The sequence below is a fragment of the Erinaceus europaeus genome, chromosome 4, assembly GCF_950295315.1.
Source record: "Erinaceus europaeus chromosome 4, mEriEur2.1, whole genome shotgun sequence".
In the NCBI taxonomy this organism is placed as follows: Eukaryota; Metazoa; Chordata; class Mammalia; order Eulipotyphla; family Erinaceidae; genus Erinaceus; species Erinaceus europaeus.
In genome coordinates, this window is record NC_080165.1 from 69192961 (window position 1) to 69215804 (window position 22844).

General features: G+C 50.9%; 2 protein-coding genes across 3 annotated transcripts in view; one reads left to right on the forward strand and one right to left on the reverse strand.

The window, feature by feature from the left end:
- TMEM151B (transmembrane protein 151B) lies at positions 1-8686 on the forward strand. 2 transcript variants are annotated; one of them, XM_060189895.1, is made up of 4 exons: positions 1-406; positions 439-470; positions 2756-3050; positions 4789-8686. In XM_060189895.1, exons 1-4 carry the CDS (start codon positions 290-292, stop codon positions 5938-5940), a joined length of 1596 nt encoding a protein of 531 aa, XP_060045878.1. In that variant the 5' UTR covers positions 1-289; the 3' UTR covers positions 5941-8686. The 2 variants fall into 2 exon arrangements, with proteins under 2 accessions (XP_060045878.1, XP_060045877.1); XM_060189894.1 differs by having other exon boundaries at positions 4-470; positions 2610-3050.
- The window catches only part of TCTE1 (t-complex-associated-testis-expressed 1), a 23920-nt gene continuing 9102 nt past the window's right edge, over positions 8027-22844 (reverse strand). Inside the window, exons 4-5 of the mRNA XM_007537391.2 lie at positions 16692-17141; positions 8027-9440 (exon numbers count right to left, since the gene is read on the reverse strand). Of these exons, the coding sequence (XP_007537453.1) occupies positions 9237-9440; positions 16692-17141 (654 nt within the window). The 3' untranslated portion in view covers positions 8027-9236. The remainder of the gene's footprint in view (positions 9441-16691; positions 17142-22844) is intronic.

Below are 22844 nucleotides of genomic sequence, written 5' to 3' on the forward strand. Positions count from 1 at the left end.
GGCCGGGGGCGGGGCTCCTGCGCTGCGAGGAAGTGGGGGCGCGCTGGCTCCAACTCCGCTCAGACAAAAGGCGGCGGCGGGAGCGGGCGGGAGGCGGAGCGGCGCCGCGAGGGCCTCAAGGTGACACCTGCCCCCGGCCCCGGCCCCCCCCGACCCGGCCCCACAGCCCGCCTCCCCCCACCCCAGCCCCTTCCCTCCCGGTGCCCTTTCTAGGCCCCCCGCCCCCCAGGGGGGGTGGGGAGCAGCCAGGGCCCGCCCCCTCCCGTCCCCTCCCCAAGGCCCGCGCAGGATGCCCCCGGCCCCCGGCAGCCCCCCGGGAGGCCCTGAGCTCGACGCGCCCCCTCTCCGCCATGTCCCCCCCTGGCTCGGCTGCGGGAGAGAGCGCCGGCGGCGGCGGCGGCGGCGGTGGTGGCGGCCCCGGGGTCCCGGAGGAGCCCACGGCGGCGGACGAAGGCCCCGCTCGAGAGGAGGTGAGAGCCCGGGGAACCCTTTTCCCGCGGGCGCGGCCGCAGCCTGCCCCCTCCCCCGCCAAGCGCGGCCCCTGCCGGTTCCGCCGCAGCGCGGCCGGCGCCCCGCACCCGGAGCCGCCCGCCGCAGCCGCAGTCTCGCGCCGCTGCCCGCACCCGCGGCCGAGCTGTCGGCGGTGGCTGGGAAGGGGCTGCGCCAGGGGCGGGGCTCGGGGGGGGTCCCGGGCAGGAGGCGGTGCCGGGGGCGGAGCCTCGCGGACCCCGGGCTGGTGGGGTGGGGTAGGTGGCTGCGGGGTGGGAAGGGGGGGAAGTGGTGGAGGGGCGTGCGGGCTTGAAGGCCGGGAAGAGCGACTTGTGGGGGGTAGAGGCGGGGTATAGCAGCAGGACAGGCGCTGTCTTCTGAGCTGGGGTCCTAAGAAGCTCAGGTGTGTTCAGACGTGTTACCTCATGGGGTCACTAGGAACGTGTGTGTTGGGGGGTGCGCTTCACTCTCCCACCCTCCAAGCAGCCCCTTCCCGCTTCAGAGCGTTGGTATTAAGCATATCCCTACTTGGGGGGCCCTACTCCTCAGAGACAAAGAAAGAAACTGAGCAAGTTACCATGAGCATTTTCCCACCAACCCTCCCCCACCCCACCTCAACCCTGCACACTGATGCACACACTAGGACAGGAAGGCTCACGCTGCTGGCTGAGCCGCTTTTGGGAAGCTCTCCTGGAACCGGCATGCAGAGGTGCTTGCTCCCTCATCCCCTGAAGGACAAAGCTCCCTGAAAGGCACATATGTCCTCATCTCCTTTGTGCTGCTTCCTAGCCCCCCCCCCCACTTCCGGACCGTCCTCTAATTTTCCACCCAGCCAGGGGCCTGCTGCCTGGACAATGTCCCGGCTTTTCACACGTTTTCTCCATTACCACCCTGGCTGGCCTCCTGGTCAGGGCTGGGGAGCTGAGGGAATAAGACAAATCTCAGCAGGAGGGTGTGTGTGTGGGGGGGGGGGAGGCTCCAAAGCTGGATGGCAGGGAGAGGGAGTGGGAAAGCACCCATCAGCACCGAAAACTCAATACTCAACCTACTGTCTACTGGGGCTGGCAGCACCTTGGTGGGCACCTGGGGATGCAAAGAGAATGGAGCCCTGCTCTCAGGAGCAACCAGTGTGGTTGGGGAGCCAGACATGTAAACAACTCACTGGGCAGCTATGAGGAAGAGCAGTGCCAAGTGCTCTAACAGGCCCCTAGGGAGCACCAAAAAAATTATTTTCTTTCAATAAATGGCCGGGGATGCAAACATCTCCCTCCCTGTCCTTGTCCCACACCCCTTCCTCATCCCCTTCCCAACCACAGACCCCTGCCTTTCTGGCTGGACTGCTAAGGGGCCCTGACTCTCTCTCCCCTCATAGGACAAGGGAAGGAAGTCAGGGTGCAAGAGAGAGAGGCACTGGTGATCTGGAGTTGAGGATGCAGGGGATGAGATAGGGCCCAGGAGAGTTTTCTCCTGGGGATCCCCCCTCCAAAGGAGGTCTGAGTCTGCCTGCCAGGGGCAGGGGTGTGGAGGGGGGAGGGGAGACAGTGACTTCTTTAGAACCTAGGCCTGAAATCTGGGAGGAGTGAAAGCCCTATTTAAGTAGACAGGCCTTGTCAGAGGGCTCCCCCCACCCTTGTTTTCTGGAACACCTAGAGGGAGCCTGGGCTATGGGGTTTGCCTTCACTGATAACACCCTGTCTGTCCTCTCTTGTCTTCCCCATCCTGGCACCTCTCCTGTTTTGTGGCCATCTTTGTATCTGGCTTTGGACTGTGTCTCTGGGTGCTATCCTCTCCATCTGTGTTTTCTTGGCCACCTTGGCCTCCCCCCTCTCTATCTGGCTCTGATCCCTTTCTGTCTCTTGGGATGTTTCTCTGGACTTCCTGGTACCACCATCCCATCCCTTTTGTGTGTGTGTCCCCATGGCTCACTCTGGGTTTTTTCTATTCATCTCTGTTCCTTGGTGCCCATCCTGGATCTTATCCACCTCCCTTTTCTGTCTCTGCCTGTCATTCCTGGCACTGGCCTCTTTCCCTGTCTCCCTCACTGTATCCTCTGTGTTGGTTCCTGACACTCTGTCTCCCTCCCCCTTCATCTTGGCCCCTCTTCCTGCCTGTTTGAGCAGCAGCGGCCTATCCAGCCCTCTTTCACCAAATCCCTCTGCCGTGAGTCCCACTGGAAGTGCCTGCTGCTCTCGCTGCTCATGTACGGCTGCCTGGGGGCCGTGGCCTGGTGCCATGTCACCACGGTGACCCGCCTCACCTTCAGCAGCTCCTACCAGGGAAACAGCCTCATGTACCATGACAGCCCCTGTTCCAACGGCTATGTCTACATCCCCCTGGCCTTCCTGCTGATGCTGTATGCCGTCTACCTGGTGGAGTGCTGGCACTGCCAAGCCCGCCATGAGCTGCAGCACCGAGTAGATGTGGGCAGTGTGCGGGAACGCGTTGGCCGAATGCAGCAGGCCACCCCCTGCATCTGGTGGAAGGCTATCAGCTACCACTATGTCCGGCGCACCCGCCAGGTCACTCGGTACCGAAACGGAGATGCCTACACCACCACCCAGGTGAGGGGCTGGCAAGGTGTTCAGGCCAGTCCAGGAGGGAGGGTGTGCATGGGTCTTGTCTGACAGTCCGGGGTGGTAGCGGTGGTGGTGGCAGCACAGGAGGCAATGAAGTCTTGTGGGAGAGCTGCAACAGGGGGGTGAGAACAGCCACAATAGTGACAACAAACACTAGGAGCCAGGCTGTGCTGTGAGCATTTTATAGTATGAAATCATGTATTTCACTAACCTCATAGCAGCCCTGTGCTGTAGCTAACTCTACCCCCTTTTGACAGCTGAGGAAACTGATGCTTGAAGAGGGTTAGTCACTCAGTTAAAGCCAATTAACTAATGATATGTGGTGGAGTTGGGATTTGAACTCAAGCTGCAGGCTGGATACTAGTTAGTGCATGTGGGCTAGGGATCGATGGCTTCACCTGCACAGACTCACAGCATGCTCTCACCTGTTCAGTAAGCTGACTTATCCTTCACTTCACAACTTCGTCTTCAACAAAAGGAGACCAAAGTTCAAGATCAGTGACTCACCCAAGGTCTGCAGCTTCTAAGAGATAATGCTAAACTCAAATCCAGCTCCCTAGATCCCCAATACAAGCCCACCAGAGGTGAGGGTCAGCTAGGAAACAAACAAACAAAAAACATCTGCTATAATTAGAAATATTAATTGGGGCCCTGGAAGAGGAAGATGGCAGGGGAGATGTTCCTAGATGTGAGTGACTTCTTTTTTCTTAAATATGGTTTTATTTGTTTATTATTGAATAGAGACAGAAAATTGAGAGGAAAGGGTGAGATAGATAGATACAGACAGAGACACACCTACAGCCCTGCTTCACCACTCACGAAGCGTTCCCTTTGCAGGTGGGGGACCAGGGACTTGAACCTGGGTCATTGTGCACTGTAATGTGTACACTTAACCAAGTGTGCCAGTGCCTGGCTCCATGTGGGTGACTTCTGTCTCAATACTGGGGTAGATAAACAGTAGCCTAGAGCCTGTGAGAATCAGGGGGGCAGAGTGGGCCAAAGCTCAGGAACTGGGAGATCTGAGATAGGCTATTTGATAGGAAACTTCTCTGAAGAGCCCATTTGAAAACACATTTGTTTTATTTAATTTGTTTATTTATTTTTAGCAGAACACTTCTCAGCTCTGGCTTATGGTGGTGCTAGGGTCTGAACCTGAGAGCTCAGAGCCATAAGCCTGGAAAGTTTTTTACAAAACCATAACATTATCTCTCTAGCCCTGGAAGCACATCTGTAAAGGAGACAAAGAGCCTGCAGTTGGTAGTGATGGGGGAGGGGGGTGCAGAGTGTGAGACAGGAGAGGCAGTGGCTCTAGGGTCAGGCCAAGTTCATGGCTAGCATGTGCCCCCAAAGCTGAGCATAACTTCATGAAAATGAAGGTTAGCGTCCAACACACACATACACACGCACGGCTGAGTTCGAGTCCTGTCCTCCTAACTCACTGCTGAAAAAGAAGGTTAGCGTCCAAAACACACACACACACACACACACACACACACACACACACACACACGGCTGAGTTCAAGTCCTGCCCTCCTAACTCACTGCTCAAATCGAGGGCCTCAGTTCGTCTGTAAGGCAAGTGATGAGCCCTAGGCTGCTGGAATGGGAATCGTTAATCAAGCTGGGTTCAGGGCTTGAGCAGTCAAGCAGAGCAGTGGCGGGGCGGCCTAGGGGCGAGCAGACCGAGACTCCCGCCGCCTGCCCCCCACCCCTGGCGCCGCAGGTCTACCACGAGCGGGTCAACACGCATGTGGCAGAGGCCGAGTTTGACTACGCGCGCTGCGGTGTCCGGGACGTGTCCAAGGCGCTGGTGGGCCTGGAGGGCGCGCCGGCCACGCGGCTGCGCTTCACCAAGTGCTTCAGCTTCGCCAGCGTGGAGGCCGAGAACGCCTACCTGTGCCAGCGAGCGCGCTTCTTCGCCGAGAACGAGGGTCTGGACGACTACATGGAGGCGCGCGAGGGCATGCACCTCAAGAACGTGGACTTCCGTGAGTTCATGGTGGCCTTCCCGGACCCGGCGCGGCCGCCCTGGTACGCCTGCTCGTCGGCCTTCTGGGCCGCGGCGCTGCTCACGCTGTCGTGGCCGCTGCGCGTGCTGTCCGAGTACCGCACGGCCTACGCGCACTACCACGTGGAGAAGCTCTTCGGCCTGGAGGGCCCCGGCTCGGCCAGCAGCGCGGGCGGCCTGAGCCCCAGCGACGAGCTGCTGCCCCCGCTCACCCACCACCGCCTGCCGCGGGTCAACACGGTGGACAGCACGGAGCTCGAGTGGCACATCCGCTCCAACCAGCAGCTGGTGCCCAGCTACTCGGAGGCCGTGCTCATGGACCTGGCGGGGCTGGGCGCGCGCTGCTCCGGCTCCGGGGGCGGGGGCGGGGGCGCGGCGGGATACGCGCCGACTTGCCGCTATGGCGGGGTGGGCGGCCCGGGCGCGGCGGGCGTGGCCCCCTACCGGCGCAGCTGCGAGCACTGCCAGCGCGCGGCCAGCAGCTCGTCGATCTTCTCGCGCAGCGCCCTGAGCATCTGCGCCAGCCCGCGGGCCGGCCCGGGGCCTGGAGGCGGCCCGGGCTGCGGGGGCAGCCGCTTCTCGCTCGGGCGCATCTACGGCTCCCGGCGTAGCTGCCTGTGGCGCAGCCGGAGCGGGAGCGTCAACGAGGCCAGCTGCCCCACGGAGCAGACGCGGCTGTCTAGCCAGGCCAGCATGGGCGACGACGAGGACGACGATGACGACGACGAGGAGGAGGCCGGGCCGCCACCGCCCTACCACGACGCCCTCTACTTCCCGGTCCTCATCGTGCACCGGCAGGAGGGCTGCCTGGGCCACAGCCATCGGCCGCTGCACCGCCATGGCTCCTGCGTGGAGACCTCACTGTGACCTCTGGCCCCTCGACGGCACCCTTGCCCTGCAGCCCCTTGCTCGTCTGTGTCCCCTGCATGTAGCAGGGGGAGTCTAATAGTGACTGCAGGGGGGCAGGGGCTGGGGCTGGGGCAATCGAGGGCGCCCAGGACTGACCCCGGGTGGCCCCAGGATTCCCGCCCTCCTTGTACATAAAGAGTCAGATGGATGGCAGGGAGTTGGAATGGGCGAACCCCACCTGAGCTGTGTGGTGTCTCTTCCAGCCCTACCCCGTCTCTTGGGGGGCGGGGGATTCCTTCCCTCCCTACACTCACCCTTCCATCCAGCCTTTCTACCCATCTTCTGACTGTTAAGTGGCTAATGTGCCCCCCCACACACACACACCCGGCTGGGGTCTCATCTAGAGTTAGAAACCTCGCTGAGCTGCTGGGGAGGTTCAGAGACCCGTGGGGAAGGGAAATTGGGGCTTTTCCTTACCCCGCTGCCTCACCCACACAGGCCTCTACTGAGGGGCCTGTGGTTTGGCAAAGGACAGGGCTGGTTTCCAAGCAGCTAACGAATTCTGTGTGTCGGAGGCCAGGGCTCTGCCCCACGAATCCATCGCTAAATCCCAGCCCGTGGAGATGTTGCTGTCCTCTTCTTGGCACTGACCCCAAAGACTGGGGTTTCCTTGCGGCTGCTCCCTCCACTGTTGTTTATCTCATGGGGGGGGGGGGTCGGGGGAGCAGGAGGCCGAATCCTGGAGGGACCACGCTCTCCACCTCACCATGCTCTTCCCTCCACCCTCCCTGGCCTTGAGGAGCTGTGGCCTGGGCCCGGATGTGGGGAGGTAGTCAGAACATGGTGAACAGCCAATTTCTGTTCTTTCTCTAAACTCTGCAGCCTCCTCACTGAGGAGGGTGTGTGTGAGACGTCACCACTGGGCGCTCCTGAAAGGTGGCCAAGGTGAATCATTTAAGGGGGGGTGGTGGAGTGTGAGACAGCTGGGTGACAGTGGGGACCAGATGCAAATCAGTCAAGGGTAGAGGGGAAGGGTGGCGGGGGGGTGTCTTTGGGGTGCCCCTTGCCTCCTCTCCAGAGTTGTCAGGAATGGAGGGTAGTCATTAGCCATGTGCCAGTCCTCGGGGTTGAGAGTGTCACCACAAGCCCAGTGGCAGGCATTCTCTACATCTTGACCTGGCCCTCTGTGCTGCCCTGTCCCACCAGATGAACAAGCCCTGCCAGGACTGTTCAGGGGCATCCTGTTGTCAGCCCAGGGCACTGGGCCCCCAGAGCTGTCATGCTTCTCTGAGTCCTCCCTCAAACCTCCTGCCCAGTGTGCTTCAGTGAGCATGCCTGTGTGCCTCCCCCACCGCACCCCCCATGTTTTCCCAGCAGGGGGATTAAGATGCTGTCTGAAGCTGGAGAGGATAACCCCTGGGCCACCAACACTCCTCATTACTTCTCACTTGGTCTGAGCCACCAGAGTCTCCCCTCCCTGTACCTTTAGCTTTTCTCATCCTTCTCCAGACTCGCCAGGCCTGAGGCCCTCAGGGTTAGGCCTCCACCTATGCAACATCTACCCTGGCTCCCACTCCCTTCCTTCCCTGGGCGGGGGAATGCAGGAAGCACAGATTGTGGGGACTCCACAGGCCTGTGACCCTTCGGGGGTTGGGCTTTGCTTTAGTGTGGAGCTAGCTGGCTGAGTGGGAAGGCTCCGATGGGAGGGAACAGCTGTCTCATTCATTTTCTCTGGGCAGCACTGCCCACCTGCTGCCAGCACTGAATGTGCCCAGGGCTAGAGTCTGTGCCTCTTGGGGGGCAAGGCAGCTGAAGCACCCCTCTTTCCATTGAATGGACATCTGTGAGGCACAGGTGGTGAGCAGTGGCCTCAGGCCCCAGTTCTGGGCCATCTGGCACCTAGAGGCCACCTCAAGGCTCCAGGGAAGGAGGGATTTAGCTTCTCCCCCAGGTTTGTTCTGGAGAGAGAACCTGAGGTGGGAGGAGGGGAAGAGGCCCCCCTGTTACTATTTTCATTTTTGCCTGTTTTGACCATTTCTGCCTAGGTCTTCACACAGACAGCCTCATCTCCCACACACGCACAGACTTAGAGAGAAACCAAGTCTTTTTGGTCTATTTTCTTGGTAGCTTTATTGTCAGGGAAAAAACAGAAAATTAATCTCTAAAATTAAACTTTACACCGAATGTTCTCGTTTCTCTAATTAGAACCTCTGCTAGCATCTGTAGCTATGTACACACACACACATACACACTTACACTTACACATTTGCACTCCAGAACTGTCAGAGGTGTCAAGAATGGGCAGACTCCGGAGGTCCAGAGAGGCTCTGCAGTCACTCCCAAGCCCCCCTCTGGTGCTCTGCTCTGCACCAGCCGGTTGCTAGGAGTCCCCGGAGAGCAGGTACCCTGAGGCTGGCTGCAGCCTATGACTCTTCCTGGAAACACTGAGCTGGAGGTCTGGGCAACTCAGCCCTTAGCTGGGTGGGAGTTTTGGGACTCAGCCTGAAGCCCATCTGACAGGACCTTTCATGGCCCTAGAGACTGATGTGACTCCTGTGAGTGTGGCCTGGAGTGGGCAGCTATGGAAGGACGGGGATGTGTTCTGGGGACAAGGGCTTGTGGGGTGGGCTGGGCCTGACTGGGGAGAAGACAGGTCTCTGTTAACTGGGTGCATCACACTGTGGCCTTTCTGTCATGGATTTCCAAGCGCAAAGATTGTACAAATCAAACTGGTGGATAATAAAGTTGCGGTTGACTCACTGAATGCCCTTCTCTGTGTGGCACTCTGCCCCATCCCCAGCTTTCCCTTCCATGAAAAACTTTCTGGGTTTGAGTCCATCCCGTAGTTACCCCTGATTTTCCTTTCCCAGGCTGGATGACTAAGGGACTGCGTGGCCACTTGAACCCAGAGGTAAAAGGCAGGGGTGAAGGTGGGAGAGTCAGCAAAGCTCTGCTGTGGGAGGGGAAAGGAAAGGGGAGGGTGGGTCATGAGCGCACACATCACTGCCTGCCTTATTCCTAGAAGTGGGTCATTTCTGGGGGTTCTGTGATGCCTCCACCTTTGTGCAGGGGCTGGGTCCTGGTCCCCACCACTTCTCCCTATATCCTGGGCACTTCCTCTTCCTCACATCTTTGTCCATATAACCCGCAATCACTCATCTGAAGATTTATCTGTGGCTGTTTTCCTCTCTGCAGTTCCCCCACCCCACCCCCAAGTCCCAATGTGACACGGTAGCAGGCCGGGCAGGGGCGTGAAATGGGGATGGGACATGATGCAGATCTTGTTGCTGCTCCACCAGGTCACTGTCTTATACTTAAGGGTTCTCAGGATCCTTGGGACAGATTGACGACATGAAGTATCCAGGATTCAGGGCCCTCTGACGGGCTGCTTCACGGTTGGCACTGAGAGCCTGGCCAATGAGGTACTCGCTCTCCTGGGCTACCTCAGACAGACGCAAATCAAACTCCAGGAGCGTCCTGTTGTCTGATATGCCTTCAAGGAGCTGCTTCCCACCATCCTGAGGGGGGACAGGGGAAGGAAGCGGATTTCATCATATCACCACCAGATTCCTTTCCACCTCTCACATGTGGCTGAAACAAAAGTTTCATAACAATTCTTAAAAGTCCCATGTTCAATCCCTGGCACCACCATAAGCCAGAGCTGAGCAATACTCTGGTAAAACAAAACAAAACAAAACTTAACATATCCATGTGGCATAATGACATTTTCTGTGCTACTGTCTTCCAGGTGCTTAAGGAAAATGGTGCTGAAGACTCACTGATTTGAGGGCCAGGAGATAGCTCACCTGAGAGAGCACACACTTCATCAAATTCAAGGACCTGGGTTCAAGCCTCCATCACCATATGGGAGCTCCATGCAAAGGGGGAATTTCACAAACAGTGGAGAAGTGCTGTGGTGTCTCTCCTCTGTCCCTCTCTTTCTTTAAAAAAATTTTTTTTAATTAATTTTATTTTTGAGAGAGGTGCAGAGAGAGAGACACACACAGAGAGAAACACCAGAGCACTGCTCAGTTCTGGCTTATGGTCTCCACCACCCCTGTCCCTCTCTTTCTTTTACCCTCTAGCTATACTTTTTTTTTTTTTTTTTTTAAACCAGAGCACTGCTCAGCTCTCGCTTATGATGGTGCAGGGGCTTGAACCTGGGACTTCGGAGTCTCAGGCATGAGAGTCTCTTTTCATAACCATTATGCTATCTAAACTTGCTTTCACCCTCTAAAAAAAAGAAAGGAGGTAAGTAAGTCTTCAAGGAAAAAGAAAGGAGTCTTCAGGAGTGGTAGAGCAGTGTAGAGGCCAGTGGAAACGATTGCAGCAGAAAACAGCAATAACAACAAACAGACAAATAATAAAAACAACCTTCAGTACATTGATTCTTCAATCCCAATAGTTTGAAGAAAGAAAAAAACAACTTGACTCTATGGCATTAATGATAATCCCCTTCCTCCATCTGAGAAAAATCTGCTGAGACATGAGGAGGATGTTTGGAGGTGTAAGTCCTAGGAAGCTTCTGTTGCCATGAAAAGGGATTAAAGAGAAGTCACTGCTGGACTTCACTGATCTGACTTTTTCATACAAAAAGAAAGAGACAGAGGAAGGGAGGGCGGGCAGGCGGGAGGGCCACCACAGCACTAAAGCTGCTACCACAGTGGTGGGGGCTGGGCTCGAACCCAAGTCATGCATATGGCAAAGCACCTATCCCTATCCAGGTGAGCTATTTTGCTGGCCTGAACCACAAGAATTACCACCCTTGGAACCCAGACCCGGAACTTCTGATTGTAGGACATACCCAGTCTGGAAACAGTGTTGAGTAGACAAGATAGCTCTCTGGGAAGGCATAGTAGAGGGTATGGGGGTATTCCTGATTGACATACATGGAAGTCCACTAGTCTTCATAGCTCCACTCGCTTTGGGTTGGTTGGGCCATGCCAATGTAAAAGAATTTCAGAGTGGGAGGCAGAGTGCTATTTTTCTATGCCTATGATGCAACAGTTTGTTGAAAGTCAATTTGCTGTAATACAGTATTTAAAAATTTTTTTAAATCTTTTAATTTATTTATTATTGGATAGAGACAGAGAGAAATTGAGAGGGGAGGGGGAGATAGAGAGGGAGAGAGTCAGAAAGATACCTGCAGCCCTGCTTCACCACTCCTGAAGCTTTCCCCCTGCACGTGGGGGCCAGGGGCTTGAACCCGAGTCCTTGAGCACTGTAATGTGAGTGCTTAACCAGGTGTGCCACCACCCGGCCCTACAATACAGTATTTTTAAAAATGAAGTAGAGGTGTTCTGGGAGGTGGCATAGTGGATGGAGCACTGGACTTTCAAGCATGAGGTCCTGAGTTCAATCCCCACAGCACATGTATCAGAGTGATGTCGGATTCTTTCTCCCTCTTCTATCTTTCTCATTAATAAATAAAATCTTTAAAAAATGAAGTAGAGGACTGGAAAGAGAGCTCACTGGGTAGGGCACCTGCCTCGCCCAGCATCTGTCCTAGGTGTCCCCAGCACCACATGGGAGGTGCTTGGACAACACAGACTGTTCTGGTGCTATGGTTTCCCCATTTTTTCTTGATCTCTCCCTCAATCTGAATGAAAAAGTGGCCCAGAGTGATGAGATCATGTACACATAAGGCCCTGGCTCTGTGAGAGAGAGAGAGAGAGAAAGGGAGAGAGAGAAAGAGAGAGAGGAGAGCGAGTGAGAGAGAGAGAATATTAAGGGAAACCATCATGTTTCACAAATAATATATGTTCACAGGGTTTCATGTGCATTTCATTTTTTTTTTATAAGAGCACTGCTCAGCTCTGGCTTAAAGTAGTGTGGGGGATTGAATCTGGGGTTTCAGAACCTTAGGCTTGACAGTTTGTTTGCATAACCATTATGCTATCTATCCCCCAACCCATGCATTTCATTTCTTATTCTCCAATTCCCTCACCAAAGTAAGAGAGATTGTCTCTCAAAAATCCAGGTTTTCAGTCAGTTTTGGGTTTGAAATGTAGCCTGGTCACCTAACTATTGTGACAATCAATTTCTCTAGGGACTTGATCCACAGCCAGTTCATGGCACATGTTACCATGCACAAGGACCTGGGTTCAAGCCCTGGGTGCCTACCTGCAGGGGAGAAGCTTCATGAGTGGTGAAGTAGTGTTGCAGGTCTCTCTCTCTCTCTCCTTCTATTTGCTCCTTCCCTTCTCAATTTCTGTCTTTAGCAAAAAGAAAAAATAAAGAGGCTGGAGAGATAGCATAATGGGTGAAAATGCCTGAAGCTCTGTGAGGTCCCCAGGTTCAATCCTCAGCACCACACTTAAATCAGAGCTGAGCAGTGCTCTGTATTTTTTTCTCATTAAAATAAATAAAAATATTTTTGAAAAAGAAAGAAAAAGAGCAAGAAAGAAGGAGAAAAAGGGGAAAAAAAAGAGAAGGGAGTTGGGCGGTAGCGCAGTGGGTTAAGCACACATAGTGCAAAGCACAAGGACCAGCGTGAGGATCCCAGTTCAAGCCCCCGGCTCCCCACCTGCAGGGGTGAAGCAGGTCTGCAGGTGTCTATCTTTTTCTCCCCCTCTCTGTCTTCCCCTTCTCTCTCGATTTCTCTCTGTCCTATCCAACAGCAAATGACATCAACAGCAATAATAACTACTACAACGACAAAAAACAAGGGCAACAAAAAAGGGAAATAAATAAATATTTTTAAAAAAGAAAGAGAAAAGGAAAATGATTGCAGAAGCAATGGGTTGATTCATCATGCAGGAACTGAGCCCCAGTGATAACCCTCGTGGTAATTAAGAAAAAAGGGCGGGAGTCGGGCTGTAGTCCAGCGGGTTAAGCGCAGGTGGCGCAAAGCACAAGGACTAGCGTAAGGATCCTGGTTCAAGCCCCCGGTTCCCCATCTGCAGGGGGGTCGCTTTACAGGTGGTGAAGCAGGTCTGCAGGTGTCTATCTTTCTCTCCCCCTCTCGGTCTTCCCCTCCTCTCTCCATTTCTCTCTGTCCTATCCAACAACAACGACATCAATAATAATTACAACAATAAAACAAGGACAACAAAAGGGGATAAATAAATATTAAAAAGTTTTTTAAAAAAGGGTTAAAAATACACATCTGGGGAACTGGTTCAACTGACACAGAAGTAGACTCGCACACCTTAGGCTCCTGATCCGACTGTTGGTGCTGCATGAACCACAGCGGTGCTTTGGTTTCTCTTTCACACTTTGTCTCATGTGTTTTATTATCTTTATTTTATTTACTGGATAGAGACAGCCAGAAGTCGAGAGGGAAGGAGGTGACAGAGAAGGAGAGACAGAGAGACACTTGCAACACCGCTTCACCTCTTGCAAAGCATTCCCCCTGCAGGTGGGGACTGGGGGCTCAAACCTACGTCCTTGTACACTGTAGCTCAACCAGATGTGCCACCACCCAGCCTCAGAAGATAAATCTTAAAAATAGTACACATCTGGGCCCAGGTGGTAGTTGACAGAATACACGTGTTAGCCATATGCAAGGACCTGGGCTCAAGTCCCCGGTCCCTCCATGTAGGGAAAGCTTCACAAACTGTAGAACAGTGTTACTGTTCTCTTTCTCTTTCTCTCTCTGTCTTTCATCCTCTTTCAAAAAGAAAGAAAAGGGAGTGTCGTATGCTTTACATTGGCTTGTTATAGCCCTCCCCCTCCAAGAGAATTGGATGAGTCCTGTTAATTTCGCGGGCCTGCTTGGCCCCGCCCCAAGGGACCCTGGGAGAGGGTTCCGGAGTCCGAGAGTTCCTGAGTTCCCGAGTGACAGAGTTCTTGAGTTCCAGAGTTCGAGAGTTTGAGGGTTACAGAGTAAGAGAGAGTTCCAGTGTGCCAGAGTTTCAGAGGGTTCCCGAGTGCGAGAGTTTCTGAGTTCGAGAGTAAGGGAGAGGGTTCCTGAGTTCCAGAGTAAAAGAGAGAGTGCTTGCGCCGCCACAAAGAGACAGCAGAATTCTGTTTGGTGATTAGTTTGTCTTAGTTTGTGAATCGTTGTTCCTGAATAAAGAAATACAGCTGCCCTGCCCAGCCGTGTGTCTGGTCGTCTCTGTTACCCGACAGTGAAGCAAGCCAGCCCGGCTAGAGCCTCCGAAAATTTTAACAACAAGGGAGGAAAATGGCATCCAGGAATGGTAAAGTTGTGTTGTATTAATAGCCCAAGAGATAATGCTGGTGGGAAAAATAAAAACACACACCTTATAGGGTTGGCAAAATAGCTCAGTTAGATTGTGTATTACTTTGTCATTGTGAGACCAGGCTTGAGAGCAATGCATTGAAGCATGCTTCAGTACTGTGTTTCTTCCTCTCTGCTTTTCTCTCCCTCTCTCCTTTTCTCTCCTCTCCCTCTCTGCCTCTTTCCATCCTCCTCCCATCAGAAAGAGTCAGCCTGGAGCGGTGAAGCCCTGGAGATGACAAAACAAAAACAAACAACACATCTTCCTCATATGTGAAATATATAGAGAACTAAAGCAAACTGATTTTTAATACTTTTATATTTTATATATATTTAAATATTTATTCCCTTTTGTTGCCCTTGTTGTTTTATTGTTGCAGTTATTGATGCCATCATTGTTGGGTAGGACAAAATGGAAATGGAGAGAGGAGGGGAGATAGAGAGGGGGAGAGAAAGATAGACACCTGCAGACCTGCTTCACCGCCTGTGAAGCGACTCCCCTGCAGGTGGGGAGACGGGGTTTGAACCAGGATCTTTACGTCGGTCCTTGCGCTACCTGCTCTTAACGCGCTGCACTACCGCCCAACTTCCCTATATTTTATATTTTTAAATATAGATAAGTAAAAGCAACTAAAGTCCATCTTTGATTTTGTGAGAACTTTGGTGATGTTGGAGGAGAAGAAAAGGCACAAGAACTGTGGTGGAGGTTTGTTGAGTTAAACACACACACACACACACACACACACACACACACACACACACACACACACACACGGAATTATACCCCTGATACCTTATCATTTTATAAACCACTGTTCCATCACTAATAACTAGATTATTATATAAAATTTTATTTTATTTTATTTTTAAAATTTATTTATTTTCCCTTTTGTTGCCCTTGTCTTTTTATTGTTGTAGTTATTATTGTTGTTGTTATTGATGTCGTCGTTGTTAGATAGGACAGAGAGAAATGGAGAGAGGAGGGGAAGACAGAGAGGGGAAGAGAAAGATAGACACCTGCAGACCTGATTCACCGCCTGTGAAGCAACTCCTCTGCAGGTGGGGAGCCGGGGGGCTTGAACTGGGATCCTTATGCCGGTCCTTGCGCTTTGGGCCACCTGCGCTTAACTTGCGGCGCTACCACCCGACTCCCATTATATAAAATTTTAAAATAGAGATTAAGGGTCGGGAAAAACATCCTTTTTTCCCCTCCAGGGTTATTGCTGGGACTTAGTGCCTGAACTACGAATCCACTGCTCCTGGAGGCCATTTTTTCCCATTTTGTTGCACCTGTTGTTGCCCTTGTTATTAATGTCATTGCTATTGTTGGATAGGACAGAAAAATCGTTAGAGGAAGGGAAGACAGAGAGGGGGAGAGAAAGATAGATACCTGCAGACCTGCTTCACCACTTGTGAAGCGACCTCCCTGCAGGGTGGGGTGCCGGGTCTCACACTGGGATCCTTACTCTGGTCCTTGCACTTCGCACCATGTGCGCTTAACCCGCTGTGCTACCTACCGCCTGGCCCCCAAACATCCATCTTTCTATGTAATGATGAGGACTGAAGGAGCTTTAACGGATACTGGGTGCCTACTATCACATTTATCTCTGAGGGATGGAAACACCTAGAAAGTATTATTGGGGCTGGGAGACAGCATAATGATTAAGCAAAAGACTTTCACACCTGAGACTCTGAGGCGCCAGGTTGAATCCCCAGTACCACCATAAGGCAGAACTGATCAGTGCTTTAGTCCCTCTGTATCTCTCTTTCATCAAAGTAAATGTAATAAATAGAGCTGGGGAGACAGCATAATGGTTATGCAAGTGCCTTGTATGTTCTGAGCTCCCAGGTTCAATCCCCAGCACCACAGTAAACCAGAACTGAGCAGTGCTTTAGGAGAAAAAGAAAAAAATAATAAAGATTAAAAAAGGGTGGCGGGTAGACAGCACAATGGTTACACAAAGAGACTCTTATGCCTGAGGTTCCAAAGTCTCAGTTTTAATCACTTGAACCACCGAGGCCAGAGTTGAGCAGTGCTCTGGGGAAAAAGGAAAAGAAAAAATGAAAAGAAGAAAAGAAAAGTAAGTACTGTGAAATTTAACAGTGGCTAATTGCTCTGCAAGTACAACTCACTTAATTCAGTAACAACCCTTAGAAGTATTATAGATACCATAGGGGCTGGGTGGTGGTGCATCTGGTTGAGCGCACAGTACCACGCACTAGGATCAGGTTTCAAGCCCTTGGTCCCTGCCTGTAGTGGGGAAGTATCAAAATGGTGAAGTAGAGCTGCAAGTCTCTCTTTCTCTCTCTCTCTCTCTCTTTCTTTCTTCTCTCTCTTTCCCTTCCCTCTCAATTTGTCTCTACCTAAAATAAATATATGATAAAGGCATTTTATAGATGAGAAGATAGACCCCCACCCACATACAAAAAGATTAATTTAACTGGCAAAGTTAAATTGTCAACTGGCAAACTGTGATTGGAATCAGGAAAAGCCTGTGATCTTAATCATTGTCCTCTAACCACCTCCTGGTGGCTGGCTTCCACTCCCACCTTGGCATCCTTCTGCCCGGAAGCCCTGACTCACCGTCCCGATGTGGTTGCAGGAGAGGTTGATGCTGGTGAGGGTGGTGTTGACAGTGAGCACCTGGGAGAGGAGCGTGGCCGTGGGCTCGGACAGCTCGTTGCCACCTAGGTGCAGCGTGGTGAGGCACCTGTTGGTCTGCAGGGCGTGGGCCAGCGCCTGACCACCTTCGTCCTCGATGCAGTTGAGGCGCAGGTTGAGGGAGATGAGGTTGGTGTTGTGTGCCAGGGTGTGAGCCAGCGACTGGGCGCCGGGGGCGCGCACCTGGTTGTTGGCCAGGTTGAGGACACGCAGGCGGCTGTGGCTCAGCAGCTTGGCGGCGGCACGCGCCCCACGGTCCCCAATGAGGTTGTGCGACAGGTCCAGCTCCTCCAGGGCCGGGTGGTCCAGGAGGCCGCGGATCAGGATGCGAGACTTGTCGTCATCCACCTTGCTGCGGGTCAGCCTGAAGACCTACGGGCAGGTACAGAGCTGTCCCACAGCACTTGGAAGCCGGCGCAGATCTGCCTGCCTGCCTGAGCAAGATAGAAAGGGCCAGGACCAGGGGGCAACAGCTCCCTTGGAGAGGGACTGCGAGGATTTGCCATGTGCTCCACCCAGGTTTGAGCCCTGCTATCAGGCAGTTTGGGTGCTATGGTCTCTCTCTCTCTCTCCATCTTAAAAGACAGGACAAAAGGAAGCAGCAGCAGCAGCAAGGAGGCCTGCAGTGCTGGCGACCTGGCTGGCTCTTCAAGAGACAGGCCTACCCAGAGCAGCAGGGTACTGCAGAATTGGTGGCAGGTAAAGGGTGGCCCAGGAGGTAGTGCTAAGAGGAAAGGACTTAAATGCATGAGGTCCTGAGTTTGATATCCCACATTATATGTGACAGGATGATGCTCTGGTTCTTTCTCTCATAAATAATGAATAAATATTTAAAGAAGGGGCCGGGTGGTGGCACACCTGGTTGAGTGCACATGTTACAAAGTGCAAGGACCCAGGTTTGAGCCCCTGGTCCCCACCTGCAAGGGGAAAGCTTCACAAGTGGTGAAGCAGTGTTGCAGGTGTCTCTCTGACTCCACCCTCTCTTTTTAAAAAGATTTATTTTAAAATATATTTTTAATATTTATTTATTTATTAATGAGAAGGACAGGAGAGAGAAAGAAACAGACATCACTCTGGTACATGTGCTGCTGGTTATTGAACTCAGGACCTCATGCTTGAAAGTCCAACACTTTATCCATTGTGCCACCTCCTGGACCACTGACTCCCTCTCTATCACCCCCTTCCCTCTCAATTTCTGGCTGTCTCTATGCAATAAATAAATAAAGATAATAAATAAGTAAATGTTTAAAGAAAAGGGTATATTTAAAGGTGTACCTGTGAGAGGAACAGTCTTGTAAAAAACATTTCTCCAGTAGGATAAAATATAGTAAAATGAAATAAAAATATAAACAAGAAGGAGAATGCAAAGGTGAAGACCAGGGGGAAAGTGGGAAAGATGAAATCCCCCCTTTATTTGAGGGGGAAAGGAATGGATGGGATGGTACAATGAGAGGAAGGGAGCAGGGTGAGCATCTCCCTTTCTTTCTTTCTTCCTTTCTTTCTTTCTCTATTTAAAAAAAAATATTTATTTATACCCTTTTGTTGCCCTTGTTGTTTTATTGTTGTAGTTATTATTGATGTCGTTGTTGCTGGATAGGACAGAGAGAAATGGAGAGAGGAGAGGAAGACAGAGGGGGAGAGAAAGATAGACACCTGCAGACCTGCTTCACCGCTTGTGAAGCGACTCCCTTGCAGGTGGTAGGGCTCGAACCGGGATCCTTATGCAGATCCTTGTGCTTTGTACCACCAGCACTTAACCCGCTGCACTACTGCCCGACTCCCTCTTCCTTTCTTCCTTACTAGGACTTGCACATCTGCAATTCCACTGCTCCAGCTCAACTTTTTCAGATAGATAGATAGATACATACATACATACAGGAAGCAACACTACAGTACTGGAGCAGCCAGGCAGGTGCCCTGGCTAAGCAATTTTTCTTTTCCTCCTATTCTTCTCTTTCTCCTCCTCCACACCTCCTTTCCTCTGTCTCTCTTTTCTGGAGCACTACTCAGTTCTGATGATTGGTGATACCAGGGATGAAAACTGGAATCTCTTGCATGCAACCTCGTGCACATCTGCTGGGTTATCTCCCCAGCCCTCTACCTTTTTCCTTCCTGCATTCTTCAAGACCTCCTTCTCCCTTGAGATCTCTCAGTAACCATCCTCACCACTCTCTCCCTCCTCTTCTCCCCTTTTCTTTCTTTTTTAAAAATTTTATTGATTCATTTTCCCTTTTGTTGCCTTTGTTGTTTTTTATTATTGTTGTAGTTACTATTGGTGTTGTCATTGTTGGATAGGACAGAGAGAAATGGAGAGAGGAGGGGAAGACAGAGAGGGAGAGAGAAAGACAGACACCTGCAGACCTGCTTCACCGCCTGTGAAGCAACTTCCCTGCAGGTGGGGAGCTAGGGTCTTGAACTGGGATCCTTATGCCAGTCCTTGGGCTTTGCGCCACGTGCGCTTAACCCGATGTGCTACTGGTGGTTGTCTTTCAAGAGGACAATGTTGGTCGAGAAGCGGAGCTGAAATGACACCCAGCACTGAGAGCCTGTTTTTTGTTTGTTTGTTTGTTTTATTGGATAGATACAGAGAGAAACTAAGAGGAGAGGAATATAGAAAGGGAGAAAGACAGACACCTGCAGACCTGCTTCACCACTTGTGAAGCATCCCACCCCCTGCAGGTGGGGACCAGGGGCTTAAACCTGCATCCTTGTACTTACTCTGTGTTGTATGCACTTAACCATGTGTGCCACCACCTGGCCCCCATCAACCTGTTGATAGTTTCAGTGATACCTAACCCTAACCCCAGTCTCATGGTATGACATTTTCACCATGTCAATTGCTTAGGTACAGACATGTAGAAACAAGAGAATGTGGTCCGGGAGATGGTGTAGTCGTTACGGCACTAGACTCTCAAGCATGAGGTCCTGAGTTCAATCCCTGGCAGCACATGTACCAGAGTGATGTCTGGTTCTTTCTCTCCTACCTTTCTCATAAATAAATAAAATCTTTAAGAAAAAAAGAAAGAAAGAAAGAAAGAAAGAAAGAAAGAAAGAAAGAAAGAAAGAAACAAGAGAATGGGGTGGATCTAGAGGGTTGAAGTTTTGCCAAATTGATGCAATGAAAAACAAAAAGGGGTGTGGTCTGGGAGGTGGTGCAGTGGATAAAGCACTGGATTCTCAACCATGAGGTCCTGAGCTCAATCCCTGGCAGCACATGTACCAGAGTGATATCTGGTTCTTTCTCTCTCTCTCTCTCCTATCTTTCTCATGAATAAATAAATAAATAAATAAATTAGTTGGGGAAAAAAAGGGCAAAAGACTAAGCTGGCTAAGATGGTAGGTGTAAAGAAAAGGGGTGTCGCTTCACGGGTAGTGAAGCAGGTCTGCAGGTGTCTATCTTGGGCAGGGGAGATAGCATAATGGTTATGCAAACAGACTCTCATGCCTGAGGCTCCCAAGTCCCAGGTTCAATCCCCCGCACCACCATAAGCCAGAGCTGAGCAGTGCTCTGGTGTTTCTCTCTGTGTGTTTCTCTCTCTCTTCATCTCTCTCAAAAATAAAATAAATATTTCGACTTCCTGAGGCGGAGCTACGAGCAGCAGATCCCTTTCTCTCCTCTCCTCTCCTAGATCAACTAGGAATACCAAAGGAGACCACCCAGACCGAAACAAGACAGGACTAGAATGACCACAGGAACCCAGTAATTCACCCGTGAGTACAAACACGCGTGGCTGGTGACAGAGAGGAGAGAGGGGCCTAAGGAGAGATTAAGTGGCTGCTAACAGTTCAACAGTTTATCAGTGGAGACACCACCTCCAGTCTGCTCCACAACAAGGGGACAGCTGAAGGGAGGAAAGGACTCCCCAGAGACTCACTAAGTGCAACTCTGAGTCTCCATTGCTACTACCCTCAGAATCTGGAGCAGCAACAGGGAGGGACACCAGGGGACAGAGATCTAACCGGGAAACTCAGGAGAAGACCTCTACCTCGGTGGCATAGCTGAGGGGCTGTGAAAGTCTCTTTGCATAACCACTAGATTATCTCTGCCACACCCTGCTTTATCTCTTGGTCAGGAGTCAGTGATTAAGCTAAGAAGCCTATTGATAGTTTAAAAGCCCTCAGGCTCCCATAGCCTACAGGGAAGAAAAAAAAAAGAGGCTTTTACACCACTGAGCTCCAACTCAGGGACTGAAAAAACTGTTAACATATATAAAATGGTTAAAACAACAAGAAAAAATATTGGAGACCTGAACCAGGACAAGAGTCCAGCTAAAAGTCCTCCAGAGGGTGAAGCACAAAACAACGAGTTCAACATCCAAACATTAGCTAAGGAAATAATAATAGGAGTGAGTAAAGAATTTGAAAAAATTGTAATCAGAAATGCAGGAACAACAAATGAGAAAATGGAAGAAAATTCTAATTATCTCATGGTTATTAGAGAGCTGAAAGCTGAAATCGCTGAGCTAAGAAGGCAACTAGCTGAACAAGCTAAAACAGTATCAGAGCAGGGCAACAAAATAGATGAACTCCAGAAAGCAGTAGAGGGCAGAGAGAATAGAATCTATGAGGCTGAAAACAGAATTAGCAAGATTGAGGATGAATTAGAGACAACTAAAAAAGGAGTAAGAGATCTCAAAAAGAGATTAAGAGATGCAGAAAACAACAACAGAGTCCTATGGGATGACTTCAAAAGAAACAATATACGCATTATTGGCTTACCAGAGGAAGAAAGAGAAGGAGAGGAAGAAAGCGTTCTCCAGGCCATAATAGCTGAAAATTTCTCTAGTCTAGACAACACCAAAGACATAAATATTCAAGAAGCCCAGAGGGTCCCAAACAGAATTAACCCAGACCTAAAGACACCAAGACATGTCATACTTAGATTGGAAAGGAATAAGGATAAAGAAAGGATCCTCAAGGCTGCAAGAGAAAAACAAAGAGTCACCTACAAAGGAAAACCCGTAAGATTAGCAGCAGACTTCTCCATACAAACACTACAGGCCAGAAGAGAATGGCAAGATATCTATCGAGTGCTCAAAGAGAAAGGCTTTCATCCAAGAATACTATATCCTGCTAGACTGTCATTCAGACTAGATGGAGGCATCAAAACCTTCTCAGACAAGCAACAGTTGAAGGAAGCAACCATCACCAAGCCTGCCCTGAAAGAAGTTCTGAAAGGTCTCCTATAAACAACCAGACCACCACAAATAGGACATATATCAAAACACTCTAAAACTCTACAAGAATGGCGTTAAAATATCTTCAATCTTTGATATCAATAAATGTCAATGGCCTGAATTCACCTATTAAAAGACACAGAGTAGGAAGATGGATCAGAAAACACAACCCAACAATATGTTGTCTACAGGAAACTCACCTAACTCAACAAGACAAACACAGACTTAAAGTGAAAGGATGGAAAACTATCATACAAGCCAATGGCCCACAAAAAAAGGCAGGAACAGCTATTCTCATATCTGACATGATAGACTTTAAAATAGATAAGACTGCAATTACAGAAGCCAGACCTTCTACCTTCTGCAACCCTCAACGACCCTGGGTCCATGCTCCCAGAGGGATAGAGAATGGGAAAGCTACCATGGGAGGGGGTGGGTTATGGGGATTGGGTGTTGGGAATTGTGTGGAGTTGTACCCCCCCACCTTATGCTTTTGTTCACTAATCCTTTCTTAAATAAAATAAAATAAAATAAAATAAAATAGATAAGATTAAAAAAGATAGGAATGGACACTACTTAATGCTCAGAGGATCAGTCAATCAAGAGGACTTAACAATTATTAATATCTATGCACCCAATGAGAAGCCATCTAAATACATCAAACTTCTACTGAAAGAGCTACAGCAATATATTAAATGGACCTACCCTATGACCCTGCAATTCCCCTCCTGGGGATATATCCTAAGGAACCCAACACATCCATCCAAAAAGATCTGTATACACATATGTTCTTGGCAGCACAATTTGTAATAGCCAAAACTTGGAAGCAACCCAGGTGTCCAACAACAGATGAGTGGCTGAGCAAGTTGTGGTCTATATACACAATGGAATACTACTC